General features: G+C 52.9%; 1 protein-coding gene across 4 annotated transcripts in view; it reads right to left on the bottom strand.

The window, feature by feature from the left end:
- Positions 1–25,634, bottom strand: part of ETV7 (ETS variant transcription factor 7) — a 35,302-nt gene extending 9,668 nt beyond the window's left edge. The window contains exons 1-8 of one of the 4 annotated variants that reach the window (XR_006885201.1): positions 25,086–25,634; positions 23,164–23,299; positions 12,280–12,444; positions 11,737–11,862; positions 9,615–9,845; positions 8,104–8,246; positions 6,378–6,478; positions 4,035–4,142 (exon numbers count right to left, since the gene is read on the bottom strand). Coding sequence is in view for 3 of the 4 variants with exons in the window: in XM_046638935.1 (XP_046494891.1) it covers positions 6,145–6,262; positions 6,378–6,478; positions 8,104–8,246; positions 9,615–9,845; positions 11,737–11,862; positions 12,280–12,444; positions 23,164–23,299; positions 25,086–25,091 (1,026 nt within the window). In the remaining variant the exon portion in view is untranslated. Of the gene's footprint in view, positions 1–4,034; positions 4,143–5,065; positions 6,263–6,377; positions 6,479–8,103; positions 8,247–9,614; positions 9,846–11,736; positions 11,863–12,279; positions 12,445–23,163; positions 23,300–25,085 lie in introns of those variants that run through there. The other 3 variants (XM_046638935.1, XM_046638937.1, XM_046638936.1) reach the window with 3 other exon arrangements.
- Positions 25,635–26,935: the final 1,301 nt, after the last annotated feature.

The raw sequence follows: 26,935 nt of genomic DNA, 5'->3' as shown, positions 1-26,935 counted from the left end.
GAATCTCTCTGGAAAGCCACATGCCATGTCCAGCCACCGGCAGTCATCTGCTCCCTGAGAATCAGACGTGCAGCCCCGTCCCACGCCACAAGTTGAGAGCCTGTGCACGTCACGGGCTGGCGTGTGTGGACATATGACCAAGGGGAAATCCTTTCCTGCCCAATTGCTGGGATTTCAAGAGCCGTATTTAGAACTCCGGGGCTTTCCAGCCAGAGCACTTTCAACAATACACAGAGGTTCCTTGAGCTGGGATGTTTAGATGGGCCTGAGGGCTGTTCAGGAGACTTTACGATCTCATTGGTCTTAGCTTGTGGCTCGCCCACGGGCAAAGGAGGAGGATAGAGAGGGACGGCTCTGGGCCAAGGTGGTCTTCTCCTCCCAGCCTTCCTGTTTACATTATTCATACCCATTAAGATGGCATCTGACTGCACATGACAGACACTATCAACAGAGTCTATCTTGGGTGCGACTTTCATGGTGGGAACCACAGGCCAAACAGAAGGAGGACAGACGGACGACAGGCGGACAATCAATGGAGGCAAAGATGACCTGCTCCTCCTTTCACGTGCTTTTCACATCTCTGCAGCTCACTTTAAAGTCGGCCCTTCCCTTGACTCTGTTTCATTTTCCTTCATGGCGCTTATCACCGCTGGACATCATGTGCTGTATTTGTTGCTTACCTATCTGTCTTGGCTACGCTGTATTCCCCAGTGTCTAGAACAGTGCCTGGCATACAGTAGGCACTCAATAAATATTTGTTAAACAAATGAATACATTATTTCATTTGAAGTTTCTCAACAACTTAATGTGGCAAACAGGGCAGAGGATGCTGTTATTCAATTTACAGACGTGGAAACAGGCCCAGAAGACAGGCTCTGCTAAAGCCACTGGGAACTGCAGGAGCTTCAGTCCTTTTGGTTCCTAATCAGGGGCTGGGGGGGGGGGGGGGGGCGGCGGTGTGTAGAGAGGCTATTGACACACCCTGGCCTGTGTCCCAGACCTGTGGAAGGTCTCTTCCAGGCCTCTGCTCAGAAATTTGATAAACCAGTCAGGGATAAGGTGATAAGAAAAGGAGATAGTAAGTTCTTCCCAAGAAAAAGGTTGGGAACATAGGAATTTCAGAAACCGGTGGCCTGCAGGTTGGGAGAGGAAGGGTGACATTATCACTAGGCAGGTGGCTTTTTGGTACCCTCAACTCTACTGCCTTTCCTACTGCTTACTCTGCCCCCAGAGGTGGTGAGCTCCCCATCCCTGGAGGTGTCCAAGTAGGGGCTGGGTGTCTACTTACGGAGTGTGCCTGAGTTGGAGAGCTGTACTGACATCCTAGCGGGAGAAGGCAGGCGTGCTGCGTCGCAGAACAGGCCCTGTCGGCCGCCGCCCGTCCCCAACACCAACACGAAGGGGCTTTTGCGCCACCTGGTGGACACGGCTTTAAACTGCAGGCCTCTCCGTGGAGAGAAGCGCTCAACCGCGCGTCCCCGGAATCCTGGGCAGTGAAGCCAGAACACAGGCTGTAACCGTTGCACAGGACGCGCATCAGTTTGCGAGAGCTCAGCCGGGCCCCTGCGCTGGGCCGGCCACCCGCAGGCTTCAGAGAGGCCACCGTTACAGGGAGGATTTATGACGGGCCGAGGGGTTGCCGAGGCCTGTCGCTGGGATGGAAGGGGCCGCATCCCTCCCAAACTTTACTCCAGATTCCTGAGCTGACAAACTGGGAAGCCGCCTGGGGAAGGGCAGGAGGAGGCGCCTTTGTCCATTCTGCTCCTCTTTGTATTCACCAGTGACCTTGCATTGTCTTTGCCCAGGGGTAAAATTTCCCGATTCTGCTCAGTTCTTCAGTGAGCCCCCGTGAAACCACCAAAGCACAAAAACAAAAACCACCACCTCACCAAAAAAAACCTCTGTAAGGTTTTGCCCCGTGGACATCAGATTCTGAAAGATTTTGTCTACCAAAGTGCATATTTTCATTACATTTGTTATACTAGCATTTATGTTTATCTTATTGTGTCATTTATTATTCGTTCAGAGGCCTTTGTAACCCCCAGTAGAAGCCAGGATGAGCTTGATCCATTAGCATTACCGCACTTTAAATACCAAACTAAAGATCATTTCATTTGAGCAAAAACTGAAGCCATTTGAGGGCTCAGCACACCAGCACAGCCCGCCTGAGCTTCCTTCTAAGACACTGGGACGGGCTCCGGTGCCCAGTCCAGACTTCTGCTCCCGGCTCGGCTGCCCCGAGGGGACCGTGCTGCCTGCCCTCTGCTGAGCCCCCGTCCCAAGCCAGCTGCTCCTCTCATCATTTCTCCTTCCGGTCTCACTGCATTTCTGAGCAAAGGGCATCGTTTCAATCAACAGTCCATCTCAAGCCCAGACCTGGGCGTCAGAGGCCAGCCAGGCTCCTGTGAAGTGAGTGAAGCCCCCTGCGCAGAGCCTGAGACCACGCTGCTCCATAAAGTCTGTGGGTGAACAACGGAAGGTGCCCCGTGGACCGGCTTCAGATAGCGTTCTTCTCCTCACAGCATCAGTTGCCCCAGAAGTGGGTCGTGCGCAGAGGATGCTGTTAGGAGTTTCCTCCTGCTGTTCTGCCGGTCAGACAGTCCCTCCGACTCCCAAAAGGCTCCCTCCTCACCCTCGTGAGGGTCTGGGCCCCTTGCCTGTCTTAGTGAGCCTGGCCGTCCCAAGCACCAACCTCAGGGACCTTTGTCCTCCCTTGGGCACTGGCCTCTGCAGTCAGCCACACTCCTGGCTCCCCCGGAGCCCGCACTGTCCCTGACCCCTCGAGAGCAGAAGGCCCACAGCCCGCCGTGCCTCCAGACTGCACCCCTGCAAAAGGGAAGGGGGGAAACAGCAGAAGCCAATATGATCCTCCTTAGGGACACTCCCTCTGGTGACTCCCAAGCAGAATCCACCAGTGCTAGTTTGTCCCCAGCTGACCCAGGGGGCATGCTGTCACTGCACCTCTCCCTGGGGACTTCGACAATGTCTGCCCATCAGCTGCTTCTGCTTCCCCCACAGATGTGTGGACTTCTCAAGGGCGGGGCCCTGCACTCCTTTGTGTGCCGCACCCCATCTGAGCAGTTAACCTACAAGGATCCTTGGAATTTAAAAAATTAAGATCATACCTAAAATATTTTTGAAATATGCAGATTCTGGTTTCAGAGCAACCCACTTTAAACTCCCCCACCCAAATCTTGGGGCTGTCCCAGTGGCAGCTCAGTTCACAGGTCCCACATGAGTGGCCAAGCCAGCATGGAGGAGGGGACCTGACACCAGCCTTCAACAAGGCGGAGCCAGCACCATCTTGGCTTTTACCACCAGATGCCGGATAGCTGGGAGTATGGAGACCTCGCTCTATAAAAGTATATGTTTTCTGTTGTCCCTATAAAACAGTTGAGAGAACACTTGAGGAGAAAATGTGAATTAACATCATTGGGAGGGACCAGAGGAAGAAGCCAAGAAAAGTTGTCACCACTGGGACCCTGCAAGAGAAAGAGGATGGATCACAGCATCAGCCCAGGCTTCCTGCAGTAAGAGCCCGAATGTGGCAGGGCCACCAGGATTAAAGAAGATGCTATGCGTTGTGCACCTTAAACTTACACAATGTTATATGTCAATCGTGTGTCAATAAAGCCAGGGGAAAGGGCTAGATCTGGAGCATTCTTGTGAAGGAAAAAGATTTTCTTGGCAAGAATCCATCTAATGGAGAAGATGAGAGCCCGTGCTCCTGGCTTAATGTTGTAAATGACTTGACTGGATGAAAACAGTGACTTGGATCATTTGTTCATTAATGAATTTCTTAATAGACTCAATTTTTTCATAAATTATTTACTGTTGACTTTGATGTAACCTGGTAAAAAAAAAAAAAAAAAGACAGACAGACATGGCTGGCTACTTTTTTAAGTCATGAGAATATATTTCCTGCTTTTTAAATTATTTATGAGGAAATTCACCTTGACATGTGTAGTTTTCAGTGGCCCATCAGTTTTCAGGAATCTGCTTGTGTAAAAATGGATACAAACCCAGAGACTCACCTGGCGCCAGGAACACGGCAGGTGCTGACTAATGCTTGTGGAAGAAGGGCTGAGCGAATCCCTCATTCCCGGCACCCAGGTGTCCAGCCCAGCCAGCACCTAATGGGCCTGGGGAGGTGGGGAAAGAGTAAACCTCAGCCCAGGCCGAGCGGAGAGTCCGAGGGTCTGGGACCTGGGGCGGCGGACTCTGCCCAAGCCCACAGCCCACTCCTGGCTCCAGTGGTCCCGGCATTGAGTGAGACTCATTGCCCTGGGTGAAGACACAGTCCCTGGGATACACAGCAGTTGACAACATTAACACACCAGCAGGCAAATGCCAACATCATAACCGAAAGAAGTGACTTACAACTCCATCCTCTTGTTTAAACCTCTACATCTTGGACCCACGAGCAAGATATGAGATGAGAGAAAATATGGCAATGTCAGAGGCCAGCACACTGAGCTGGGCTTTGTGATCCTGGGCAAGTCATTCCCCCTCTCTGGCCTCAGTTGCCTTACCTACAAAAGGAGAGGCTGGACAAGTTGATTTTGATGGTCCCTCCCAGTCCAATTCTGTAGTTCTGGGTTGGGGATGATGAGAAAAGATATGGGGTGTGGGTTCATCCTCGAGTGAAGTCAAGGATGGAACAGTCCCTGGGAAGCAGAAAGGGGCCGAGGGTTTTCCTACCGACGCTTTTTGCCCAGGCCACCTGCCTGGCCCCTTCTGGGGTGGAAGTGTCGAGAGCTCAGGCAAGACTAAGCCAGGAGTCTCCCAGCTCATGAGCTGTCACAGCTTTGAGTCCCAAAGCCCGAGACCCTTATCAGCTTCTCCTGTAGAGTGACTCAGGGCCGGCTCAGGCTCACAGGACAGGGGCTTTCCTGGCTGGATGGATGCAAGAGGTCAAGGTGGTTTCCTCCTTCCAAGAAAGAAGATGCAAATCCAAGAAGCTCGCTCCCCATGCCCCACCCGCCCCCACTCCCACTCCCCACCCCTGCTCAGAGGCCCCAGCCAGTACTGGGGGTTGGGGAGCAGAGAGGAGAAGCTGAACCCATAGGACAGAGGCACTGTCATGCCTTAGAGCAGCTTTGGCTTTGCAGCGTCGTCTTAGCTAACCCGGATTCAGTGCTCCTCACAGAGCACTTCACAAAGATCCTCTCAGAGAAATTTCCTGGCAATCCTGTGAGGTCAGGTCAGGAGTAGCGTCCTCATCTTACAGATGAGAAACCTGAGGCTCCAGAGGTGGAACGACTGCCCAGGTCACATGGCAGACACGGGTATAGAAGCACAGGGGGCAAGCTTCACTGGGTCCCAGTCACAGAGTCACCAAAGGACCGAACACTGAGGACAAGTGGGTTGGGCCAAGGGAAATGAACTCTTCAGCAAAGATGCTGAAGACAGAGGGGTGGGGCGCTGGCTTCTGTTGAGAAGCGCCCAATACATTCAGAGGCCCCGAAAGAAAACAGGCGACAGCACTGGGCTCTGGACAGGTGTCCGGCTCTGCAAGCCCCTGCCCCGCGTCCCTGTCTTCAAACCTCGGGCGCTGGTGTGTGAACTGAATGAGAGACAGTCTAGGTAGGACCCTTCGCACAAGGCCTGGCACCTAGCAAGCCCTTCAGTGTCAGGAGTCATTATTGCTTTTATTACTGAGGCTGAAAAGCAGTAATTCTTTTTTCCATCTCACGCATCAGCCCCCTGAGGGCGGGTTTTCAGGAGCAGGCCCCGTTCACAGATGAGGAAAGCTGAGGCTCAGTGCTCCCTTCTGTAAACCGAAGGAGTTGGGTGGGATGCTCTCTCAGCATCTGTCTTCCTCTCCCAAGCTGGGCAGGTACCAAGGGGCAAGGCAGGGAGACAGTTCATTTCCTGTGCCCCGCTTAGCCCCAGGGCTGCCCTATCCGAAGAATGATGCCCCCCACCAACGTCCCGGATGTGGGGCCTCCCAGTTCTCGGCCCTCCCGGGTCCCCAGGCAGCCTCGAGGTCCGAGCCAACAGCTGTGATCCCGTGAGTGCAAAACTCAGCTGGGAGTGCCCACTTGCCCTGGGAGGAGGGAGGGGCCACCCTGCAGCCAGCTGCCTCCATGGGAGACTCAGGCTCTGCCCATCGGTGCCGGGTGCCCGGAGTCCACGTGCCCCTCATGGAGAGACTGCCCGAATCTCCTCCTTAAAATCCGGCCTGTCCTGTTCCTGGCTCTCCAGCTGCTCCAGGCGGCTGCCCTTGTCCCGGGTGATCTTCCCGGGTGTCTTCAGAAATCTACAATTGAGGCCCCAGCAGCAAGTCAGCCCCCACCCTCCAGCTGCAGGGGGCTTCCAGCCCACTCGACCGCAGCCCCTCTTCCCCTTCGCACCTTGGCCCCTAGTCTGCTCACCTGAACAGGAGTTTCTGCCCGGGCTCCTTCTTGATGATGTTCAGCTTATAGTAGTGGCGCAGGGCACGCGACATCTTCTCGTAGGTCATGTTCACCCGGTTCTGGAAGGCAAAGCAGCCCCACATCACCCCCTATGCCCACCCTGCTCCTTCCAGGCCTCGGTTTCCACATCTGGAAGGAACAGGTTAGACTGGATGGTTTCACAGCCCAGGGTTCTGTGAGGGCGATGAGAGTTCTCTTGAGTTTGGAAGGAGAAAGGCAGGGGGAAGTCAGGGGAGAAATAACGGAATGGTTCTCTCACCTACCCCGCTGAGAACCACAGGGCGGGGGTGAATCACATGCTGCTTTTACATGGCAGTGTCCCATGGAGTAACAAGTAACTATATGCTTAGTCAGAGGGACAGCGTGGCGGCTGGCATGAAGGCCTTGCCACCAGCAGCGTGACTTTGGCCAAATCATTGTTTCCTCTCTTGGGGAGTGGGCAGCGCAGAGTAGGGGCAATGAGGCTGGGCTTTGGTGTCAGTGAAGCCCCAGCTCCACCATTTGGCAGCTGTGTGACCTTGGATAAGTTTCTTCACCTCTCTGCGGTTTTCCCGGCTATAAAATGAGGATAAAAACATCTGTCTCACAGATTTGTTGTGAGGATTAAATTAGTGAATGCATGAGAGCACTCAGCATGGCGCTGGGCATGTCGTATGTGCTCACTAAACGGAACTGCTGCTCTCTGGGCCTCAGTTTCCCTCCCTGTACTATACGGGGATTGGACCAGATAAGGATGCCCAAACTTCCGTCATCCTATCTGCCACCAGCACTGCTGAGAAGCAACAAATAGAACAGAGCATAGAGCCACGGGGTCTGGTTTCAAGTCCCTGCTCTGCCACCTACTGGCTGCAAACTCTTGGACAGGTTGATGAGCCGCTGTGTGCCTCAGTTTCCCCATCTGATAATACCTGCCTCACGAGGTCGTGGCGAGGATTAAATGCGTTAATACAGGTGAAGCCCTCGGAGCGTGCGGGGCAATAAATGCTGTACCACCTTAGGAAATGCTCAGACTGCAGATTATCAACATTGGTGATAGTTTTCTTTAAAAGATTCATTTTTTTAACTTAAATGAATTTATTCATAGACAAGGACACTTGCTTTATATCACCACGGTAAGTCATGACATTAACATAGCAGTCAAATTTTTAAATTCTAATTCTTACTAAAATAAATATTTAATTATTAGAATTTGGAGCAAACCACCCCAAATCCCCTGGCAGACACCCATTTTGGGTGTGGGTGTTCCCCATGTTGGGAATGCTGGCCTCAGTCGTCCCCAGGCCCTTCCAGCCCTGACACCCAATGCCCCTGTGGGGACTGAGACCTGGGTTCCTGTCTCAGCTTCCTCCAGGGAACAGCTTCCTCATCCGGCCCAACGGCCCCACAGCATCCGATGCTCAGTTCATGCAAACGAGCTTCGAAAGGCTCAGATGCTGAGCAAACGTGGGACTGAGTGATCAGAAAGCAAGATTCCTGAGTTATGGGGTCAGTCCCCATCCTCAGGAAGCAACAGCCTTTCCCTCAGGATTTCCCAATATAAAATGATGCCAACACTTCTGGGGCTGCTGGTGAAACATTCTGTCAGTTGAGGACTGTCCCCTAGTGCTGAGGGGTCCACTCTGACCCCCTGCCCTCTCCTCTGCTGGATGTGTTGACACCATCCCGCCTGCTGGCTGAGGTTTACCTTGTGGTTTCCCCAGAGTCTGGCGAGCCCATTTGGATCCACAACTCGGAAGATCTTGGCATTCTTGTCTTCCCACCTGATGTAGGGCTCGTACCTGGTGTCAGAGAGCAGCTGGTACACGTAGTCCCACAGCAGCCGGCAGTCTGTAATCGAGCACAGGGGTTGCAGACAGGGCACTCGCCTGGAGCTGTGAGGCAGCACGGGGGCTCTGGGGCTCCAGAGGCTGGGCCCAGACGTGCGGCAGGACAGTGAAGGTGACAGCGGTAACAGGAACGGCCACTCGGGGGCTCATTACTCAGCATCTCATTCAATCACCCCAACCCCAGGTTATCCCCGGAAGAGGAGAGGAAGCTGGCTCAGAGGAGCACAGACGGGTCCTAAGTCGCCCAGCTCCTAAGCAGCAGGCAGAGGGGGAGTTCTAACCCAGTTCTGCAGACACCAAAGGCCCCTTCATCTGCGGGCAGGTGGTGGGGCAGGCAGTGGCCGCAGCCTCCCAGTCCGTCCCTGCCCCTGGCCCAGTCACTCAGCCCCCTGGATCTCTGTTAAATAAGGTTCGTAACATCCATCCCCTTGAGCCCCCGACGGGAGGTTAGGGAAAATCAAATGTGCCGTAGTGGAGGCAAGCGGCAGAGGGCGCCTGGGAGCAAGACCTGACGTCCCACCCCAGGCTGCCTGCGGGGTCATTTCAGCCGGTCACCCAACCTCTTCCAAGCCAGTGTCCTCTCACGGGGTGACGTGAGGATTAAGGAACACAAGAGACCAAGGCACCCTCAGCACGGTGCCTGGGAAAGAGGAAGTGCTCTAAGAATGTTAAGCATTATTATTAAAAAGACCAAATCATTGCGTTTTAGTGGTTCCCAGCCATTTCAGAACCAGGCTTCTGCCCCCTCTGTGCTGTCTTAGAATAAATGTCGGAGCCCTGCCATGACTAGAAAACACCCTTTGGAAAGGCGGGCAGCTTATCTGTCAGTCTGTCTGGCTGCCTGTCTGTTGGTCAATCTTTTAACAATGAATGTGGAGTGGGAGTGTATCACCTGGTTAGAGCTCAGGCTCTGTAGCCAGACCACCTAGGTTCACAACCCAACTCCACGACTTACTGCTGTGTGGTCATGGGGATGTCACTTAACCCCTCTGTGCCTCATTTTCCTTACCTGTAAAATGGGGATAACAATACTACCAACCTCAAAGGGCTATTGTGGGATTAAATAAAGGCTTTAGAACCATACCTGGCACATAGTAAATACTCAACTATTTAAAAACAAATAAAGTTTTAAGGGGGGGATACTCCATGTCAATCTGACTGGCTGTGACTGGCTAACTGTCCGTGTCCTGGAGACAGGGTGGGCTTGGTGATCCAGATTGCGGCCAGAACACAGGATGGTCACCCCACGCCCCCACCACCCAGGACAGACCCTCTTACCCCCAGATCTAAACAACCCTCTTCCTTGTCACCTCTGGGACTCGGCCTCAGCACACATCCCTCCAGGCCGGGGACACACCCTCCTACTCACCGGCGATCCTGCCGTCGATGGGGGCCCGCGGCATCGGGGGGCGGGGGCAGACCCCCTCAGCCCTGCAGCCGAGCTCCGCACAGTGAGGCAAGGTGAGGGACTCCTCCCTGCCGAGGGGCCACCTGGCCAGGCCGGGGGCATCTGAGTGGCTCAAGGAGCTGGCAAGCCCCAGGTTGGGTGGCAGCTGCAGGAGGCCCCTTTGGGGGGCCACCTGAAAGGGCCCGGTCCCCTCTGTAAGCAGATGAGCACTATTGATTCTGTGGTCCCTGAGCACCCCCAGCCCAGACCCCCCTCCACGTCCTTCCTGGGAGCCCGTGGGGAGCACCCCTAATGCTCTTCCTCCATCCTGCCCCTGGTCAGTGGAGGCAGTGGAGGCCTCGGGTGGGGGCCAGACAGCCCAGGTACTAACCCCGGTTCCCACACAGGTATCTTAATCTCTCAAACCTGTTCCCTCATCCGTACAATCTCTCACAAGGCCCAGGGGTGACAGAGCCAGGCCCAGAGCCCAGGGGCCCTGATTCTCCATCCACCCAATGAACATCTGTTGAGAACCTTCCATGAGCCAAGCATCATTCTAAGAATCTTGGGAACACATCACTGAACTCAAAAGAGCCCTGCCTCCATGGAGCTTGTATTCTAGTTAGGGTGGGGCTGGGCTAGGAGGAGAGAGAGGATTAAAAAAAAAATAGAAACAGTATACAATGCGGCTGGGGTGGGGGCAGGGAGGGGAGGCGGGGAACGAAAGCACTATAAGGCAGATAGAGAATCCTGGGAAAGGCACAGTTGCCCACTGATCAGAGAAGGCCTCAGTGACATGCTAACACTTGAATAGACACCTGAGGAGGTAGAGGAGTGAGCTCTGTGGGTGTCTAGAGAAGAGAATGCCAAGTAGAGGGAAGAGCAAGTGCCAAGGCCCTGAGGCAGGCGTGTCTCTGGCTTGTTCAATGAACAAGGAGGCCAGTGTGGCTGGAGCAGCATGACCAAGGGGGAAAGGGGTGGGAGAGGATGGCAGAGGGCAGGGAGGTTATTGTTAGGACTGTTGCTTTGACTCTGGGTAAGATGGGAGCCACTGGAAGCTTTTGAGCAGAGAAGTGGCAAGACCCGACTTATGAAGCTCTCTGGCTGCTCTGTTGAGAACAGATCATAGGAGGTGAAGAGAGGAAGCAAGAAGACCAGTGAGGGGTGTCTCCAGAGGTGATGGGGGCTGGACCACGGCAGCAGTGGAGGGGCGTGAAGCAGCTGGATTCTGGGTAGATTTAGAAGGCAGAGCCAACAAGATGTGTTTACAATGGGATGAGGGTGGGAGAGAAAGCAAGCAAAGATGACATGCAATGTTTTGGCCCAAGCAGTCGGAAGTATGGAGCTGGGTTTGCTGAGACAGGGACGCCTGGGAGAGGAGCCGGGCTGGAGAGGAGTGAGGAGTCTGAGGAGCTGTTAGGGCTCAGATGCCTGTTAGAGACCCAGGGGAGGTGTGCAGCAGACAGCGTGGGGTGAGCAAGTCTGGGATTCAGAGAGATCCGGGTATACACGGAATCATCAGCACTAGATGGTATTTGACACCCGAGACCAAATGAGATTACCCAGGTCTGAGTGCAGACAGAGAAGAGAAGAGGCCCCCTGCGCCCCGGGGCACCCCAACATCTAGAAGTAGGGGAGAAGAGGAGAAACCAGGAGACTGAGAAGGGGCAACCGGTGATGTGTCCAGGAAGCCAAGGGCAGAGTTTGTGGGGGCAGATGGCCCCTGGGTCGAAGGCTGTGAGAAGTCATAGTGTATGATAAGGACTGAGAGGGGACATGGACAGCCCCATGCTCAGGGCCCTGGAGACCCTGGGCAGAGGGGTCTCCATGGAGAGATGAGGAGGAGAGGAAACTAGTCGCCACACAACTCTTTGCTGGAGAGGAGTGAAGAAACGAGAGGAGAGGCACAGCTTCTCAGACGGCCACAGCACCAAGGGCCGCCAGGAGGGTCCACAGGGCAGAGGTCAGGTGAGGAGGCGGGACAGGGAGGAGGGGGGAGCTGGCCCACACCCGGCCTCTGTCACTGCTTTGCCTGGAGGAAGCCCCGCCTCCACCTCCCAGTGAGGCCCATTTCGGGGAGGGTCTCCGCGCAGAGCCGCCTCACCTTCCTGGAGGCAAGGGCAGTGCTGGGGGGGTATCTTCTGCCTGAAGTCTCCTCCAAAAAAGGGCCCACACACCAGAGCCCGCCGCTGGGTCTTGATGTACTGGAGCAGCTCATACAGGACGTCACCTGGGGGTGGGGGCGGGAGGGCAGGCTGCTGACCAGGCTGGCGGGGAGGGCTGGCCGTGTTACCCTGCCATCACCTGCCTCTCGGAGGAGGACTAGCATGTCCCGTCTCAAGCTTAGCGCTGATGGAGATGAGAGGTCCTAGTGTGGAAACGGGTGGGGAGACCAGGGCCGGGGCGACAGGGAGGGGAAAGTGAGAGGGTGGGACAGGCCCCTGGGGCTCTGAAAATAAGCCCCAAGTGGACTCCTTTGCTGCAGGCTCTAGCTGGGAACCACCGGGCAAACATCTGTGCAAAGAAGGGCGTCTGCAGTGCTGGGAGGTGAGCACGATCCTCCCCAACTGACGCCCCACCTCTCCCCTTGGACCTAGCCGGGTGTCCATCAGAACGCTCCAGAGGGAAACCAGGGAGTTCCCCTGACCTGAGCCTGGTGCGCGAAGCCGGAAGTCATCCTTGGTGAGGATGCAGAGGGCGCGGCCGTTCATGTCGAACCCGTGCTCCCGGGTGGGCTGCAGCGCGTACTCGCCCTCGGCCCAGCGCAGCCAGTGCAGCACGTCCTCCCTGCTCCAAAGCGCCGGCTGGATGCCTGCAACGCGAGGACACGGGCTGGGGGGCGGGCACGGGGCGGGGGGCGGGAGCTCTCCCCCGTCAATCACTCAGCCTCCTATCTCAGCCCTCACTTGAATGTCGCCTCCTGGGAGAAGCCCCCTCTGAACATGCCGTCTGAGCAGATGCTCTCCTGTCCTGCCCCCCACGCCCCGACACTTTCTCTGTCACTGTGTCTTGTCCTTTTCCTTCCTGGCACCTTACTCTCTTTGTAATTACATTTTACATTTGATAAAATCATGTGTTTATGTTTACTATTATCTACACATTATATAAGTAATCACTTATTTATTTTTGGTACCCCTCCCCCCGGGCCTGTTTACCAATTATCCACTCAACAAATGATTAATGAGGAACTACTATGTGCCAGGCACTGGGCTGAGCGTGCTGGGCACACTGCTGTATGCATTCAGCACCTAGGACAGTGCCTGAAACACAGTAGGTGCTTGAGAGTGTTGAGTGACTGCAAGAACGACCCAACAGTCCTATGAAGAAGGTGTTAATATTACTGTTTTCCAAATGAGGAAACTGAGGCTCCCAGAGGTGAAGGCTCACCTGAGGTCACACAGGTGCATGCGGTACAGCCAGGCTTGCAACCTGGGTGTCTGGTTGCTGTATTCTTTGCTCTGTTGTGCCAACTCAGATGTGGGTTCCCTTGGGGAACGGCCCAGGGGACAAGGGGGTCTCCTACTCCCAGACTCGGATCATGTGCTCTCATCTCCAGCAACACTCAGCCAGGTGGCTGCTTCCCTTTATTCCCCGACACCTCTATTCACCTGGGCCTGTGACGCTCCTAAAACCAATCCTCAGCCCACCATCAGGGTCACCTCTGCAGAGGCTCGTTCTGACTCGCTTGGGCCCTCAGCACTCTTCCTTCATGGGCCCTACCTCCACTAAAAAAATTATCTTTTATGACTGCATTGGTATAAAGAGGAGGATACTGTTATATATTAAAACATTTTCTTCTGCCTAAAAGTTCATTTTTTTCTTCCAATTTTAAAAGAATTGGAACATTTTCCTGGGCCCCTCACAGGGTCGGGCCCCCGGCACTGTGCCCACTGTGGTGGGCCGGCCCGGTGGTTCGCTGTGTGGGGGACGTCTCCTCCCCAAGAGCTCCTCGTCCCTCTCAGAACCCCCAGCCGTGTGAGAGTGGAGGAGCTCAGGGCTCATCGGGTCCAGTCTGACAGGTAGGGAAACTGAGGCAGAGGGGAGCAGCGACTGCCCAAGGCCACACCATGGCAGTGACAAAGACTAACCCAAACTCTGACTGCCTTGTTCCCAAGACAACACTGGTGTTCATGTCTGAAGAAAGAAAGATGTGCGTCATCTACTCATTCATTCAGTCAGCCAATACCTAACAAGCAACAGCCATGTGTCACACAAGGTGCCACTGCTGGGGACATGGCACAGAGCGAGGCTGGCAGGAGGGAGGGACCCCAGCAACCCAGGACTCGCCAATGACAGTCCTCGTCAGCGGCACTAAGAGAAGGCGCACAGAAAGGAGAGCAACGTGGCCCGCCCTGGGAGGAAGGGGACCCTCCCCTTGCTTTATTGTGGGACCCAAGAATGCATAAAAGGAAAGAATAAATGTCTGAAATCCACCGAAAAATTATTTAAGGGGAAAAAAAAAATAGAGATGACAACTGGCCTGTGCGGTACTAGCTACCACAAAGCCATGATGTAATCAACATCTGATCGCATTAACCTAAGATTGACAGGTATCATTGGAAATGACGAGGGAGCCCAGAATTCTGTGTGTGTGTGTGGAAAGTTAATACATGACGGAGGTGAGATTTTAATTCAGTGGGAAAGGATAGTTAATTTAAGATATGGTAAAAACCACAACTGCGTCTCCACCTGGACAAAAATATATATGGACCCTCACCTCCCACCATTCACAAAAATCAATTCAGATGAATTAAGGCCTAATGAATAGAACAATAGAAACCTCAAAAGAAGTAGAAATAGGAAGCCACATGCCCTAAACAAGGGTAGGGGAGACCTCAACCATGAAACAAACTTGGAAGCTATAAGAAAAAATGAGGGGCCGGCCCCGTGGCTGAGTGGTTGATTTCGCACACTTCACTTCGGCAGGCCAGGGTTTGCCGGTTTGGATCCCGGGTGCAGACATGGCACCACTCATCAAGCCATGCTGTGGCAGCGTCCCACACAGAAGAAACAGAATGACCTACAACTAGGATATACAACTATGTACTGGGGCTTTGGGGAGAAAAAAAAAAGTGGAAGATTGGCAACAGACGTTAGCTCAGGGCCAATCCTCCTCACACACACACACACACAAAATGAAGGACACATTTAGCTACCTTAATTTTTGTATGTGTGGCAAAAGATATCATAAACAAAACTAAAAGAGGAGAGATTTGGGGGAAATATTTGGAATGCGGATGGTAGATAAAGGGCAAATGCCTATCATAGGTCAAGAGCATCTCTAAATTGATTTTTTTTAAAAAGGACAAAAAATCTTACCAACAGGTCGCAGTGGAGCAGGGTTTCCCAGCTTCAGCACTACTGACACTTCAGGCCTGAGAATCCCTTGCAGTGGGACAGCATCCCTGGCCTCTACCCACTAGATGTCAGCAGCACATCCCCACCACGAGTTGTGACAACCAAAAACGTCTGCAGACATCACCACATGTCCCCAAGGGGAGGGGAGCAAACTCCCCGCCAGATAAGAACCTCTGCAGGAGAGCAGATCCACTAAAAAAACCTATGGTGAGACAGGTCACCTCAACAGTCAGGGACACGCACAGTCAGAGAAGAAGGAGGCGTCATTTTAATGAAGACCCCGCACCCGGCAGGAACGCAGGGAAAAGGCTGCCTTGCTGGTGGAAAGAGAAACACAGAGCCTCTGTGGGAGATCAGTCTGGCGGTTACAGAAGTGAGTCACAAAAAGCTGAATGGTGTAAAACTCAGAGACCATACGATGGTGACATTCAGGTGTCAGGGGCGGCTGCCAGGGCCCCGGGGGCCAACTGGCAATTGCATTTTTATGGGGTCGCCTATTTCATGATGTTTGAGGCTGTCTCTGATTCCTGCGTCAGAGGTACATTTTCCTGTGTTTGGCCAGAGGGTGGGGACGGATTCCACAGCCTTCTGGCCGTTCTGCCTCCATGAAAACACTAAAATTACACTAAGAGGGGAAAACCCTGAACTTGGCAGACATTATCCACAGCAGATGTGGTCCTGCTCCCAGGCCCAGAGAGACAGGCAGGGGACTTCCCAAGCTGCGTCTGAGGGACCCTGAGGCCCCACACAGCCCACAGGAGCCCCTGGAGATGATGCCTGTCATCTTCCTGGAGTGGAATTTGGTTTTTCTTTCACTGCCTCCTGCTCTCTTCTACCCTCACCTTTCAGCCCATTGCTGCCAGCACTTCCAGTCCAATAAATAAAGAGAGGGAACCTTCTTGTTCCTCATGTCTTCAAAGATGTTAATGTCAAAAGGCTTTTCCAGGGGGCTGGCCCAGGGGCCGAGTGGTTAAGTTTGCATGCTCCACTTCAGCAGCCCAGGGTTTGCTGGTTCGGATCCTGGGTGCAGACCTACACACTGCTCATCAGGCCGTGCTGTGGCAGCATCCCAGGTAGGAGAACTAAATGACCTACAACTAGGATGTACAACTATGCACTGGGGCTTTGGGGAGAAAAAAAAAAAAGAAGAGGAAGATTGGCAACAGATGTTAGCTCAGGGCCAATCTTCCTCACCAAACGGCTTTTCCAATAGGACTTGATCCCCAGGAAAGGACCAAGTTCCAAGAGTGGGTCAGCCACCAAGGCCTCAATCAAACCAGCAATGGGTCAAAGCCCCTCACACCAGTGGAAATGCCACTCACTGGATCAGCCACCTGGCTCTGGGCCAAATCCCCAAGCTCAGGGTCTGGGTTCCAGCTGAGCCCCTTGCTAGCCAAGTCACCTCATCAGCCACTCAACCTCTCTCAGCCTTAGTTTCCTGCTCTGTGAAGTGGGGTAATAACATTGCCTCTCTGGGCTGCTGTGCTGTTTGCGGGGCAGTGCGGTGCAGTGGTTAGGAGCTCAGCATTTCCACTCCAAAGGAAAGACCATGGTGGACACGTCCACAGAAAGACATGTATGCGAATGTCCACAGTGGCTCTGTTCACAGTAGAAAATAACTGGAAACATCCCAAATAGCCATCATCTAGAAAATGGACAATCAAATTGCCATGTTTTCACGCAACAGAATGCTGCTTGCCAACAAAACAGAAAGTACAAATGACGGCTACACGCAACGCGTGGATAAACCTCAAAGATATTACATTGAAGGAAAGAGGCCAGACACAAAACTACAGTCAATAGTTCAGTGCTAATAAACAGTGCTAATCTAGGGAGAGAAAGCAGAATAGGGGTCGCCCTGTGGAGGGGAACTGACTGGGAGGAGAGAGGAGGGAACGTCCCGGGCCGTGGAAACGGCTGGATCTTGATCTAGATGCCCTCAGCTACATGCACATGTACGTCCATAAAAATTCACGGAGCTGTACACTTAAGACTTGCACGCTGGACTGTATGCAAATTATACCTAAAAAAATGAAAAGTAAAAGTAAAAACATACAACAGCAACAAAAAGTACCGATGATGCTGCCAGGTCAGCTGTAAATGCCAGGAACTAAATGACTGTGTCTCAGTTTCCTTATTGTCATGAGGACGATGACAAAAATAGTACTAGCCACACAGGGCTGTCACGAGGATTCTAAGAGATAATCACTTTAAGACCAGTGTCCAGCACGTGGGATGTCCTTTCCAAGGCAGACGGAGCGCCTGCTGTTCGATGAGGTAACACGTGTAAAATGCTTGGCAGGGACCCAGCACACCTGAGAGCTCAACACACGCTGGCGAGTGTTACCTAAGGTGCTCACTGCCCCCCCAGAGGTCTCCCTCCCAGTTACTGGGGTGAGCCTCGCTGGGTCTCCCCTTCCCGGTCTAACCCCACCCCAGGAGCCTCACCTGCAGACCAGACCGTGGCTGCTCCCTCTCCCGGCAATGATCCATCATATTTTCAGCTCCTCCACATCTACCATCATCGTCTCTCAGGACTCTAGCCTGCTATCATCTTACTCTCTCTGCCCCAGTGACTCGCTCACTGGGGATTTCCAGCTTGGCCGGCTCCCAGCTTCTGGGACAGATCCAGGAAGAGCCCCCAGCTGGCGCAGTCTGAGGAACTCTCTGCCCAAGACACAGCTGGAGGGCTGGGATGTCTCCCTGAAGAGTCAGCACTCCATCCTCCTCACCCCAGAGCAGGGTTATGGGGACTCTCCTCCTCCTCCTCAGTTGTATTGTCCTCCACTGCCCTTACCACTGGGCTTAGGGCTTCCTAGGTAGTCCCCCCGCCCCGCGCCCAGAATGTCAGCTCCACAAGGCACACACTGCCGGTCTCAGTCCCTGCGGCATCTCCAGCACCTAGAGCAATGCCTGGCACATAGTAGACGCTCCATAAACACAAACGATCTAAATGAGTGAGCTGAGCAAGCAGTGAGGGGCCTGAGAGACTTATAGGCATGCTGACCAACGCCCTCTCCTGCCCCCCGGCCCCACCCCAGCCAGGTCTCCCTTCCTACAGCATCTCTTTCACTCTCTTGCTCAAGAAACTAACATGGCTCCCGACTATCAACCCCACCAAGTCAAAACCCCTCTGTCCAGATTTCAACACCCACTCGAGCCGCCCCTCCCCACCTGGTGAAAGCTGTGTCCCCCTACTCCTTACCACACCCCTGCAGTTTACTAGGTCAGTGACCTCCAGAAACAACAGAGCTGGACCAACCTGTAGCAACCAAATAGAACTAGCAGCTGGCTTTGACCTACGGACAGGGTCCCCAGGAGGAACGCAGGAGACGATGTAAAATGCTTGGCTAGTCTCCTAAAAATGGGAGTTGTCATCATCTGATGCTGAAGGCTGTCGCTCAGAGTGAGTGACAGCTGTGGGGTCTGAGGTACACAGGCTCGAATGGCAGCTCCAGTATTTTACTGTGGGTGACCATGGACAAGATATTTCCCCTCACTCTACAGCCAGTTTTCACATCTGTAAGGGTGGGGATAATACAAGAATCTACTTCCCAGGCCTATTTGAGTGTATTAAATCAGACAGGTATACAGAACGCCCAGCACAATGCCTGGTCAAGAATAAAAACCCAACAAATGGCCTTTAGTATGATTATCAGCGTCTTCACTGGTGGAGCTTGCCTCAAACAAAGGAACTATCTTGTTTCTCTCCCATGACGACTGTGGTTTAGCAATTACCATTGTCCTTAGTTGACTGCATGTCACTGTCTGTCCAGAGTCCCCTCAGATCCATCCCCCCATTGCTTGTCCTGGTTGTCTTGGCTGATACTGCTTTTCTTGGTAATCATACGTGGCTTTCTGGTTGTCACCAGACTGTGGGGGCAGGACCAGCACTTACAGTTGTGTTGTGTACTGCACAAAGGCACTGTCTGATGGGGAAATGGGAGAGTGGGGATGTGGTCAAGCCAGGCTGGGTTTGGCTTGGCTTCTTCCCAAAGAAGGAGTCAGCTTAGGGGTGGGGAGGCTTTTTGTCCTCAAATTGTTGGTTTGGGGAATCTTTGATCTGTTTGTTGTTGCCATATTCCCTTTCATTGTCAGGTGACAGCACCACTGTCAATACGCACAGCTTCCAGAACATTCTAAGTTTCTAGTCTCCATGCTCCCCGCTCCATCCCATCTCCCTCTTTTACACCTGCATCCATCTAATTTCCTGCTTCTAATATGCCACGATCCAGGGCAGCATTTCTCAAACCATCCTTTTTTTTTTCTTTTTCTTATTGATGTAACGTTGGTTTATACCATTATATAAATTTCAGATGTACATCATTATATTTTAATTTCTGTGTAGACTGTATCATATTCACCTCAAACCATTCTGACCTCAACTCACAGTAAAAAATACATTTTTATATCATGACCCACACACACGTATATGTAAAGAGCCAAATCAAAGTATTCATGAAATCATAGCTACCACTACCATCTATGATGTACTCTGAAATGTTCTATTTCATTTTTTAAAAGTTGACCTACTAAATTGATTTTCCCTCCTTAGTGAGCCTTGACCAACACTGAAAATCACTGTTAGGACTCAGCTGCATAAAATGAGGCCCTTGAAAGCACTTCCAGCAGCAACAGCCCGGCCTAGGAGTTTAATAGAGATGCAGATCTCAGGCCCCATGCAGACCTGCAGAATCGGAATCTGCATTTCCAAAGGCTCCAGGAGACCCACGTGCACGTGAAAATTTCAGGTACCCTGGTCTGGGATTCCAGGAAGCCACACTGGCAGAATTGTATCAAGCACTAAAATCAGTGCTGGGGACTCTCTCATAAGTGAAGGATGTGAACCTGAGCAAGGGCACGAAAAATATGCTGACACTCGCCAAGGGCCCTTTTCCCTTGTTGTATGCTGCCAGGGAGCTGAGGAGAGGTGCCAGCCCTTTGCCCTAAGTGACATCTGAAAATCAGAGGTGGCGCTGTACATCGCCTGTGGCTTAGTCACAGCCAGGAGCTCTGAAAGTCCACTTCAAAACACCAGGATGTCTCAATCCCTCTGCATCCAACAGCGGGAACTTCATAGAGCTTTTTTCCAGGAATAAAATCCTAGAAAATGAAGAGACTCCGGACCTGGGTGTGAGGCCCCATGAGGCCATTAGCATCACAGATAACTTTTGTTCTCTCTCTGTCATTGAATGAGGCTGTACTGGTGACCATCTCTAAACTGCCTCCTCTCAAAATCCCCTGAGTTGTCCCTTGAGGTGGCATCACCTCCTCCATTCCCCCCGCCCCCCCCCCCCGGGCGGGGGAGGAGCGAATCCTCTCTCATTGTCCACTTGCACAGAGGGAAGTATAGTTGTGAATCTCCTTTTGTGAGTGGGGGACACCCTGCTAGAGCCCCCCTGGACCCCACCCCTCCATCCCAGCCCACCTCCTGTCTCTAGACATCACAGTCATCCTCGGAGTGGACTTTCCATGCTCGACTGCACATCTTTGTTTATTTCAGGCAAACAAACACGGGCGAGTGCGCTCCACAGGGAAATGCCTGGTGGGCTCCACTTGGGCGGACTCCCAAAGCCGAGCAAGATGCGTTTTGTCTGTTCACCTTCCCGTGGAGGCAAATCAGCCCTGAGGATTAGAATGAAAGCTGGAGGTGGAGGAGGGAATGGGGTGGACGACTTGGAATAAATGTCAGAGAGATGCCCAGCGATGGAAACCTAATTTCCAGAAATGTGAGAAACGGGCTGACATCACCCCAGCCATGTGAAAGGTCAAACCCTCATTTGGTGTCAGCAGTTTGCTCACTGGGGATATTGTTTACAGGAAAATGACTCATTTAGCATACCCTATCTTTTAAAACTGTTAGATATTTACTAAGGGCCAGAACTGTGTTGTCTGAATATTTTCAGAAGTAAATATGAGTCATGGAATCTAAGACGAGAAGTATGGGAGGTGCTGTTGGTGCCCCGCCCATGGCCCTTGCTCTCACCTCTACACTCTGGGGGCGGCAAATGCCGAATGCCGGCCTCTGACTCTGCACCTGAGAAAGCTGGGAGTCAGCACCCCTGGCAGCAGCCCTCATCCCATCATGCTTGGGAAGCGGGTGGATATAGACCAGCTGCCTTACCCCAGCGTTGGGATAATTCAGGGTAGGCTCTCACTGTCCCCCGAGGTCCCCAGTGGGACTGAGCTCCAGGTGCCCACAGTGCCACCTGGCCCAACAGAACGTTCTCAGACTTCCTTCTCTCCTCTGTGGGGAAGAATTTCAGGGTCTGCTTCTGGAGAAATCTAACCCAAGGCAATAGGACTGTACCTCAGGAGCTCTTAATAGGTCATAACGGCCCTGCATCCCGAGTTGAGTAATCAGGGAACAGGCTGGCTTACAAGAGGGAAGACATTCCTGTCACTAGAAAGGTGCAGGAAGACCGGGTGACCATCTTAGAGGGGCCCCACCAGGCTTCAAAAAATTAAAAGGCTTGTATAATTGTATTTACTGAGGTGGTGATTAAACTTTCTAAATCCCCACTGCTCTTCCCGTGCCCTCTCACCCAGGGACCTTGAGCTGATGCTGGGGGAAGGGAGAGGAGGGAAGCTTACACAACCTCGGGCAGCGCACAACCTCCTGGGCCTCAGACTCCTCACTTGGAATACGAGGGAGTTACCTGAGGCAACATCCAGGGTCTCTCCCAGGGTCGAAGTTCTAGGACTTGGCAAGCTGGTTGTGGGAGCGGTCTTTGACTATCGGGGGAGACGAGAGGGGACAATCCAGAGTGCCCTGCACAGAAGCCCCTCCCTGTCTGAGGCTCCGTGTCCTCAGCAGCCATGAGGGGACTGGGTTAGATGACCTCTAAGAGCCTTCTCAGCAGCAACAGTCAGGGTCTTCAGGACTGGCCCCAAAGTCCTGTTTTCCTTGTCACCACGGCTTGGCCTGGGAATGGAGCCTAAATCCTACTCTCTGTGTAACTGTTGCCAAACATCTCCTTGTAGCAGCCCTGAGCCCCCAAGCTACCGGCCAGGGCTGGCATTTGGACCAAATGAAGCAACACAGGTTCCTTACAGAGCTCCCCACCCCATCCCCAAATCGCACTGCCACTGGGGTTCTCTCACGTCCGGGAGTCCCCATCTTCCTTCTAACGCTGAAAAGACAGGCTCTGCTCCCGTTAAAAGAATGCCAGGCAGCGGACGGCAGAGGTAATTGGGGGCAACAAGCTCTTCCCAAGGCCTGTGAAAAAAAATACCCCACATTCTGCTCAGTTCTGTCAGTGGTTCAAAAAGCAGGTTGTGGCCAGAAAATTGGAAAGATGTGAAATCAATAAAGCAGTGTTCCAGCCTCCAGGCCAGCTGAGCAGGAAGGGGCCAGGACGCTTTCCAATCCAGGTTAGATGTGACTGCCCTAAGACTCCCTCCCAGAATAAAGATCCCACCGGCAGTCAGCCAGCCGCCTATCCCATGATTTCCACGGCTTGGGAAGAACATTTAAGAATCTCTTAGAAGATCATCAGCAGGACGGAGGTTTCGCCTTAGCACGGAGAGCCTGTGTGATCCTGAGCATGTCACTTAGCTTTTCCACCTCTCAGCTTTGCCGTTTGAAACACAGGCACAAATATGTTAATCTAAGCCTGCTCCATGGCCATGAGTTTCCTGGGGCAAGAGCATTACTTAGGAAAATGAAATGAAACGATACCACCAATACATTTCCCGTGGTCATCTTTGGGTGGATTTGATTGTTCTATATATTCTTCTCATGCTTCTCTGCCATTTCCCAATTTTTGATTACAAGCACATGCTACTTTTGTAACAATAAAAGTTAAACATAATCATTTAAAACAGGGCTCTACACACATACAGTTGTTCACTGTTCAGCCCCATCTGGCTTCCTCACCGGCAACGTCCCCACCTCTTTGCCTTTAGGCTGGAAGGGACCCAGCAGCTCATGCATCCTAACCCTCATCTGACCAATGAGGAGACCGCCCGCCCTCACGTGTGGCCGTGTCAGCTGTACTCCCCGCAGGGAGAACTCACATTTACCTCCTCTGACCTCCTCACCAAGGAAAAGGCAAAGATAACCCAGCAGAGAACTAGCAAATGGAGGAAAGGCAGTTCCTTAGATCAAGAAGTTTATGCATCACATTTACGTCCTTTAAACACATCGGCCTTCCTCCTCCCCTGTACTCACGGAGTCTTCCTGGCAGCTTGCAGATTGCCCCCTCGCCCAGCAGGTTCACTCGAGAGGCACCTCGGGCTTGGGTCTGGGTGCCTGGGGAAGGTGTGGCTGCCTCAGGGCTCACAGGAGAACTGGCCAGTGCTCCCTCCTAGAGAGAGGAAAAACCAGGGCCATGAAAGTCGAGCACGTTGGTGAAGGGTCAGTCATCCTTAAATGTATCAATAATTTTTTTCAAAGGGAAAGAGCATCTATCTCTGCATCTACTTTAAAGGTGGGAACCAGGGGCCGGCCCCACGGCTGAGTGGTTAAGGTTCTACACGCTCTGCTTTGGCGGCCCGGGTTTCGCGGGTTCGGATCCTAGGCACAAACCTAGTCCATCATCAGCCATGCTGTGGAGGCATTCTACGTACAAAGTAGAGGAAGATTGGCATAGATGTTAGCTCAGGGCTAATCTTCCTCAAGCAAAATTTAAAAAAAGAGGAAGACTGGCAAAGGATGTTAGCTTAGGGTAAATCTTCCTCACACACACACAAAAAAGGTAGGAATCATGGATGTCTTCAGCTTGTCAACATCTTGTGCAGACTGGACACTTGATAAATTACATCTTTCCCATTCAAGCTTTTCATGCATGTGCCTAATCCCAGCAGAGGGCTCCCCTGCCAAGACTTGACTTGTAAGCTAGAAATCTGAGGACCTAGGACTCACTGGAACCTTGGGGAGAAGACACAGGGAACCTGAGGGGCCAGGATACAAAGACCTTAAATCAGAAATAAATAAACAAGTAAATGTTATTTTCAAAAGAGAAAAAGAAAGGATAAATCTCTGAATCCCAAGGTCCCATCAAGTAAAGTCTGTATCTTTACAGCTTTACAAGCTGCCCAGCCCCCAGAGGTGAGGTGGACCATCCATCAGGATGAAGGGATGAAAAGAGTGACAGAACTTTGTAGAAACAGGAGGATCCTGGGGGCTCATGCTCAGCCAAAGGAGGCCACATCATGAAAAGTAAAAGTGAAACCAGTCCCAGCAAGGGTCATTTTCTCATTCTAGGATCCTCAAGAGCATTACATTCATCTCTCGGTGTCTGAGGAGAGCCATCTGCAGAAAGACTGTGGATCTGGAGCCAGTGAAGCAAACTCCAGAAGCCTTGGCCAATGCAGAAGAGGATTCAACACCTTTCGGGTAGCTCTCGCCGCACTGCTGGTCGGCTCCCAGTCCTGCTGCCCCAGTGGATGCTGTTTCCCAGGTAATCCAGCCTCAGAGGCTGCCACCTGGCCACTGGGGCTTGCCAAGCTGGAGAGCTAGGACCTGCAGGAAGCTCCTTGTCTGCTCCTCCACCCTCTTCCAGGCATGAGGAATGGGGAATTCCGGGCTGTGACTGCCTGGAAGAGGCCAGCTGGGGAGCTGCTGAGGGTTCGAGCTCCGTGCTTCAGCATGAAGGTCAGGGAGAGGTCTGATAAAATTTGGATGTGAATATGGATCTTAGAGATGGGGAGGGAGAGGAGAAAGGCCTTGGAGGTGGGAAGTGGGCCCGGATCTGGGGGTGGTTCTGAGGCTCCTAGGGAAATACGGCAAATGGAGGGCAAATGGAGAGGGACAGCTAAGGAGGGAGGCCCCTGCGGGGCTGCGATTGTCAGCTGTGAAGGTCTGGCTTGTGTAGGAACTTCCAGGGACTTCACATCTGGTTGATGTAGGGGTAAGGAGGGGGTAGGAGGAGCAGTATAAAACGCAGAGGATTTCAAAGAGAGCGCGAAGGGCTGGAGGTGAGTCAGGGGCGGTGAAGGGTGGATGGTGAAGTTTGGGAACGCGTTGGAAAGTAAGATTCCAGCCAGAAAAAAGATCTGAAAAAATGGGTACGGAAATTGAGGTGGTGGAGAAGGGATAGGGGGCAGGTGGCTCCGCGGGCGCGCTGCGTGGTTCAGCCGTCAGGCTCTTACCTGCATTACAGGTGGAGGTGAGGGAGCCACCCGGCTGTTCGTCGCGAGAGCTCCACTGGCTGCGGCTGCTGGGCCCTAGGCCGGCGCTCTCAGGCGTTCCTTCCCCAAACCCTCACTTGGCCCCGAAAACTGGAAGGTGGCGTGGGAGGAATCTCTTTCAAGAAGCGCCGGCTGGCGTGCGCTTGGGTTGCCAGGGCGAGCAGGCGCCGAGGGCTCTCCGGTAATTGCTATCCTTCCGGGAAACGAAAACGAAAGAGCGGGATCCGGCTTCCACTCCAGCCCCGGCGGGCTCGGGGGAGGGCAGAGGCTGGCCCCGGCGGGAGCGGAGCCCCAGGGCGCTGTCCGCTCGCGGGCAGGGAGGCGCCAGTCCTGCTCGCATCCTCTTGCCGGTGGACAGCCCCTCGGGCAGCCTGACCCCGGCTCCTAGGGTGACGCAGATGGGATTCTGCGGGATCTGGGGAGCCGAGGGAACCCCTGGTCCTGCGCTCCGGACAGCGACAGACCAACTTCATGTCACCCTGTGCGTCTCTGCAGATGGATGAGAGGGGGCTTCCCAAGCTGTCTGCCTGGACCAGGTGCCTCGCCCCTTTAGGCACGAGTGAGCTTCCTAGCTCAACCAGCTTCCGCCTGCCGTTTGGCTCCACTGCCCTGGGCCCAGCGCCACCATCAGAGCGCCTGTGGTGCTCCTGACCGAAAACCAAGTACTCAGTGGATCCCCACTGGCACCTGTCCCCAGGCCTCTGGCTGCTCCAGGTGTGGCGCCCATCCACCCATCACCCGTGTGCACCTGCCTCAACTTCCGCTGCCTTGAGGGGAAGCCAAGAGAGCTTGTAAGCACTAAAGTAGACACACTGCCAGAGAAAAGGAGGGAAGAAACCTTAATAACCTGCCAAAAATCTAGCGGTGTAGATGCTGTTATAAAGAAGGCTTAGGACCTGCCATGGTGGAGCGGTTACGTTCACGCCCTCCGCTTCAGCGGCCCAGGGTTCCGCCAGTTCCCATCCTGGGCGCAGATGTGGCACCGCTCATCAAGCCACGCTGAGGCAGCGTCCACATAGCAGAGCCAGAAGGCCCTACAACTAGAATATACAACTATGTACATGGAGGCTTTGGGGAGAAAAAAAAAAGAGAGAAGATTGGCAACAGATATTAGCTCAGGTGCCAATCTTTAAAAAAAAAAAAAAAATTAGAGGCAGGAGACAGAAAAAGCCATGCCAAGAAAGAAAAAAGAAGATTTAGCAGTGATATACCATGAGCTCCTAGAAACCAGTAAGAACAAGGCCAGAAACCCAAGAGAAAAATGGACAAAGGATATGTATAGACAGTCCACATAAAACAAAATGACGAATGGTCCTTGAACATAGAAAAGGATGCTCAGACAGACTCATTATAAAAGATGTGCAAATTAATTATTCTGAGATATCATTTTTTACCCATTAATTTGGCAAAAATTCATAAGTTTAATAACATAATCTGCTGGAGAGGCTGCAAGTAACGGGCCCTTCACTGGATGTGTAAAGTGGTCCAACTCATGGCGGGCAGTACATCAGGATGTAGCAAAGTCACAGATGACATTCACCCTTCCCCCAGCAATCCCACTATTGGAAATGTATTCAACAGATATACCTGCACGTATTCAAAATGCCCATGGCTATTTGTTTCAGCACAGCTCATAATGCCAAATGATTGGAAACAACCCAGGCATCCATTACAAAAGGGGCTGATGAAATAAAGTATGGTACATCCATTTAGCAGAATACGGTGCCGCGTCTGACAGAGCTCTCTGTGGACCATGGCAAGCTCTCCAAGGGGCAGTCCAGCACAGCACTGAGGGACTGGGACTCTGCAGA

Source organism: Equus quagga, chromosome 15 (genome assembly GCF_021613505.1).
Source record: "Equus quagga isolate Etosha38 chromosome 15, UCLA_HA_Equagga_1.0, whole genome shotgun sequence".
Lineage (NCBI taxonomy): Eukaryota > Metazoa > Chordata > Mammalia > Perissodactyla > Equidae > Equus > Equus quagga.
This window is presented reverse-complemented; position numbering and strand designations above follow the sequence as displayed.